The 5,937-nt window shown below is 37.0% G+C and overlaps 1 protein-coding gene across 1 annotated transcript; it reads left to right on the forward strand.

The window, feature by feature from the left end:
• Positions 1 to 388: 388 nt before the first annotated feature.
• On the forward strand, positions 389 to 4,907 carry LOC137037517 (E3 ubiquitin-protein ligase TRIM39-like). The gene is made up of 7 exons (XM_067411559.1): positions 389 to 523; positions 1,530 to 2,101; positions 2,215 to 2,310; positions 2,870 to 3,103; positions 3,195 to 3,333; positions 4,160 to 4,186; positions 4,336 to 4,907. Exons 2-7 carry the CDS (start codon positions 1,532 to 1,534, stop codon positions 4,881 to 4,883), a joined length of 1,614 nt encoding a protein of 537 aa, XP_067267660.1. The 5' UTR covers positions 389 to 523; positions 1,530 to 1,531; the 3' UTR covers positions 4,884 to 4,907.
• The last annotated feature ends 1,030 nt before the right edge of the window (positions 4,908 to 5,937 follow it).

Here is a 5,937-nt window from a genome sequence, read left to right on the forward strand (position 1 = left end):
TTATAAAATCAATTGCTAGTAAATTTAATAATTAATTACGAATGGCCACAAAATCATTAAACATGACATTTTGAAGTAGAAAGACTGAAATAGTAGGCTATTATCATTTAAAACAGTAAAACATACATCAATAGTCTTTATTTAGAGCTTTATATAGCCTATATAATATCCTCTGGAGGTCGCATTTGAAGTTTTGAAAAATATCAGTCATTTTGAAAAGTAACCGTCAGATTGCAAAGTAAGAAAGAAATTACAGTATTTTACATCTCACAAGGAAGAACAGTCATTTTTATAATAGTTACTTTTCTTAAATAAGACATCCTTGATGACGTATGCAGCCTTCAAATGCGACCTCCGGAGGACGCTCATATACCAGATATCTGCGATTCAGTGAGAGATTCAGAGAAAGTGAAAGTAACTTGATCAACAACAATATGGACGCCTGAAACGATCAACCTCTTTAAACAACAGAATATTTATTGAGCCGTTCAGAGAGTCTTGTGGACACATCTGATCCTCACAGGTAATGATAGAAATATAAGAGAGATTGAGCTGAACAGGTTTCTAATGGAAGTGATCTGGTTTAGTAGAGTTTATGTTGAACTGGAATGAGTTGAACTGAATCAGGTTTAAGCATGTCAAATACTCAAATACTTTAGTTGTTTACTGCTCTCATGGTTTCAGAATTGTATTAAAAGTGTCATTTGATTAGTTGTAAAGTAAAGTTTGGTGTTTCTGTCATTTTGTCACATTATATAAAGACAAAAGAAACAGGAAGTAAAATGAGCTGCAGACAGACTTGAAAAACCTGCTAAACTGCAGCTCAAAATCACATTAATATTCATTAAAACTATACTTACATACAGTTGGTCACACAATTTTATGTTTATTCTTTGGAGATATATATGTATTCATAGAGAAGTACATGACCTACTTGTTTCTGATCTAAACAGCAGGTCAAAGTTCAGATTGTTCAGTGAGTTTGAGTCATTCACTGTATGAGGAGTGATTGTGTTTCTCTCACTATCAATGAGATTTTAACACTTTAATATAAATATTTATTAAATGGTCATGAGAGAATATGAAGTAACCCCAAATCTGACTTTTGAGACAAGATTTCATTTAAACCTGAGTGACCAAATACTGTGTGTGAAACAAATACAGTATTACAAGGAGCAAATAGACTTAGATCAGTCTGTTATTCATAATTTATATTGTGGGAAAGGCTTTAAGAGTGAAAGAACAATGGCAGAATCTTCACCAACAAAAGCAAGAAAAACTATGAGGAAGAGTATTGACTCTTATCCTCCATGTAAGTCAATAATCCAGAAAATAATGAATTAGTGCATGAATGACTTTAACTATTCTCATATGGTGATATTTAAATGTACAGCACTACTTCACATTAGGGTACTGATCAGCTTGTCTGGGTTCATTTTGCAGTAATGATCAGCTTGTACATGATCTCTTATATATTTGAGAATTCATATTTGATTTCTTCAAAGTTGCTCTACATTTTCTCTTTACAGCGATGTCATCCTCCAGCGGTCCACTGACTGAGGAGCTTCAGTGCTCGATATGTCTGGACGTGTTCACTGATCCAGTCAGCACTCCATGTGGACACAACTTCTGCAAGACCTGTCTGAATAAGTGCTGGGACAACAGCCAGACCTGCAACTGTCCATATTGTAAAGAAATATTCAAGATCAGACCTGATCTCAAGATTAATACCACACTCCGAGAAGTTGTAGATCACTATAAAAAGAAAAGTCCTGAGAAAAAACCTGAAGTTCTGAAAAAACCTGAAGTTTTGTGTGACGTCTGTGAGGAAAGAAAGCTGAAAGCCCTGAAGTCGTGTCTGGTGTGTCAGAGCTCTTACTGTGAAACTCACCTGGAGCCTCATTTGAGAGTGGCAGGTTTAAAGAAACACAAACTGATCAATCCTGTGAGGAATCTGGAGGACTATATATGTCAGAAACATGAGAGACCTCTGGAGCTGTTCTGTAGAGATGATCAGACATGTGTGTGTCTGTTCTGCACTGAAGGACTTCACAAGAACCACAACACTGTTCCTGTAGAAGAGGAGAGTGAAGAGAAGAAGGTAGAAGTTACTGACAATACTGATTTTAAAGGACTCTTATCATGAGGAATCACATGCTCTTTCATATAAATGAATCAGTTATGAAAATATATTGTGTTGTTCTGGGTCTATAGACTCAACTGATGAAGACACAGAAAGACGTGCAGCAGATGATCCGGGACAGAATCAAGAAGATTCAAGATGTCAAACACTCAGCAGAAGTCAGAAAAGTGAGTTTAAAATAATGTAATTATATGAAGTTCTAAACATAGATTCAGGAGGATCCAGTCCTGTCAATCATCATTACGAATATATAAGCAGTCATTGCACCAACCCCGGCATCCACATCTCCCCATCTCTTGCCTATTTCTCTCATACTTCCTCTACATAGTACCATTATAAGGGTGAAGAGCTTGAGCCGAACCTCAGGTTCAAACACTGTTTAAAGTTGAACGAACCGAACTCCACAGCACACTTTATAGCCAATCATCAGTAGGGGGCGTGTCCACTCATGATGGGGGAGGAGAAAGAGTGAGCAAGAGGGAGATTTGAAGAAAGACTGTAGAAAGAGAGATGGCTGAGAGACATTACAAAAGAGAAAAGATCACAGAAGAATTGTACATTTTGAAGTTTAATGAAGTTTATGATGTAATGAAGAAGAATGAAGATTAATACTTCAGTTGAGGGATTTTGAAAACCTCCTAAAACACTGAAGTATGAGCAATAGTAACACTGATTCTTGTCTTATCAAACACCACTAATAACGTGTTGATTGTCCTGGTTGATCAGAGAAACACAGAGAAGGAGAAAGCAGCCCGTGTCGAGCTCTTCACTGATCTCATCCGCTCCATTGAGAGATGTCAGACTGAACTGCTGGAGATGATGGAGGAGCAGCAGAAAGCAGCAGAGAAACAGGAGGAAGAGCTCATTGAAGAGCTGGAGCAGGAGATCACTGAGCTAAAGATGAGAAACACTGAGCTGGAGCAGCTCTCACACACTGAAGATCACCTCCACCTCCTACAGGTCAGTCAACATCTCTCTGATCAATGATAATGCAGTATATGACACCATAACACTCCCCATGATAAAGGATTTCTCCTCTCTCCTGCTGTAGATTCACTCATCCCTGTGCAGCTCTAGAAACACCAGGAACTGGTCTGAGATCAGTGTGAAGACTGATGAGAGTCTGGAGACTCTGAGGAGAGCTCTGACTCAACTGCAGGACACTCTACAGGAGAAACTCACTCAAACTGGTATGATAATATACACACAACACTGATAGTGATGAAGAATGAGTCGGTCAAGCTGAAATAAGAGAAGTTTGTGATCATGTGTTTGTGTCTCATTATCATCAGCTCACAGTTCTTCTTGAAGAGAGCAGCTCATTTTCAGCTCTAATTTCAGAAAACATGCAGTAAATTCATCTTCTATAATATAATATGAATTATTGTAGAAGCTTCATCCCTGAAACTACAACCATGAGACTTTAATTTATCTGCAAACACATTTACATGAGAAACTACAGAAAGAAACATTCATTTTCTGTAATTTTCTGTTGGTCTTTTCAGCTGCTCATCTAAGTTTTGTGAATATGATTTATGTGTTTAGCAGAAGAAAATCAAACTGATAGACATCAAGGGTTTAAGATTCACATTCGTTCTTCTTTAGAGCAGAATTTCAGACCTGTTGCTCAAACAGCTTTGCAGTGCTGGACTTTAATTTAAAGTTTATTTAAGTTTAATGTTTATAGATTTGTATTTGCTGAATAACCACAACACCAATCCACTCCAAAACTGAGATGAATAATATTAGACACAAAATAACTTGCATAAAACATTCCAACAAACGTTTGCAAAGTTACATCTGTTTGTAAAAAGTAGAAATATTAAGAGCTCAAACTCAAAGCAATAAGAGTTTCTGTTTGATTCTCTAAATATCAGCAGAGACACACACATTGATCAGATAAAACATGATGATATTGTTCTCAATTCTTTAAATATAATCATTAATCTTGTCTGTAATTCCACTCATAAACATGTCAAAGATCTGATGATGTTTTATTGTCATGTGTCTCTACAGTGCTGAAGAGGATGCAGCAGTATGAAGGTACAGTGTGTGTCTGAACTACACTAGATTACATTCATATACTCACAGCTTCATTACTGACCTACAGGATGATTAAACACTGATTAAATATTAAAAACATCATCACAAAATGTCTGTATTAAGATGATTCATATTCTCTGTTTTCTCAGTGGATGTGACTCTGGATCCTAATACAGCTCATCCTAAACTCATCCTGTCTGATGATGGAAAACAAGTGAGATGTGGAGACATTGAGCAGAAACTCCCAGACAAACCAGAGAGATTTGATCGATATGCAATTGTTCTGGGAAAGGAGGGATTCTCCTCAGGGAGATTTTATTTTGAGGTTCAGGTGAAGGGAAAGACCAAATGGGATTTAGGAGTGGCCAGAGAAGCCATTGACAGGAAGGGAGTGTTTACACTGACTCCCAGAAATGGATGCTGGACTGTGCGGCTGAAGAATGAGAATGAATATAAAGCCTGTGCTGATCCCTCTGTCTCTCTGTGTCTGAGAGTGAAGCCACAGCGGGTCGGTGTGTTTGTGGATTATGAGGAGGGTCTGGTCTCCTTTTATGATGTGGAGTCCAGCTCTCATATCTACTCTTTCACTGGTCAGTCTTTCACTGACAAACTCTATCCATATTTTAACCCAGGCCTTAATGATGGAGGTAAAAACTCAACTCCACTGATCATCACACCTGTCAAATACAATAAATGAATTTACACCCCAATATGAAATAGATGAAAGTAATGATCTTAATAATTAAATATGAAAACATTATGTATAATTCCATATTTTTAATGTAAAAATATAATGCTTGTTCAATAAATTATTTTTTTCCATAAATATGTTTTCTCCCATCTCTAGTCAAGTCAAGTCAAGTCAAATTTATTTATATAGCGCTTTTACAATTGGTAATTGTTTCAACTCTCTACTTGACAAAGTGAAACTGACTGTAAAATCTTACCATAAAAATGTAACTAGTAACAGTGTTTCTCAGCACGTTTGAGCTTCCACAAGAACAAATGAGGTAATTGTTCTCAAGAGTCAAAAACAAGTACGGTTGATCTTCTGTTTATGTTCACTGATCAATGTTCATATGTGAATTAAATCTTAATCTGTTTGGACTAAATCCAGAAAATTTTGACTAAATCCAGGTCCGGCATTCATTAAATTGGCTTGAAAAAAACAACTTTCTGATTTACATAAGCTTATTATTATTCTTCTTAGACTTTAAAATTTCTAAATGCTACTCCTCCTAGACCTTTCAAGCTACAACCACCAAACTCGGACTCGACCTTCGGAATGTTCTATGAGTTGAGTTAGTGTGCTCCATCTTTTCAGTCTGATCCAACTTACGGTTTTCTTAAAATTGCTGATCAAATCTTGCAAAAATCCCATAGACTTCCATTGATGGAATGTTCAAATGAGCAAAGACTGTTCATAATTCCTCATTAGACTCCATTAGCTGCCATTCTATGTACTATTTCTAAACCACTGAGACTCATTTAAGCTTCCATTCTAATATTTCTAATCTATCTATCTATCTATCTATCTCATAGTAACCACTCAGAACACCCTAGTAAACCTCGCAGAACACCATTGCAACAGCATAGCAACCACTCAGAATACCTTAGCAACCGCATAGCAACACCCTAGCAACCACCCAGAATACCTTAGCAACTGCATAGCAACACCTTAGCTACCACCCCAAGTACCATAGCAACCACATAGCAACACCTTAGCATCCACCCCAAGTACCCTAGCAACT

Source organism: Chanodichthys erythropterus, chromosome 15 (genome assembly GCF_024489055.1).
Source record: "Chanodichthys erythropterus isolate Z2021 chromosome 15, ASM2448905v1, whole genome shotgun sequence".
Classification (NCBI taxonomy): Eukaryota; Metazoa; Chordata; class Actinopteri; order Cypriniformes; family Xenocyprididae; genus Chanodichthys; species Chanodichthys erythropterus.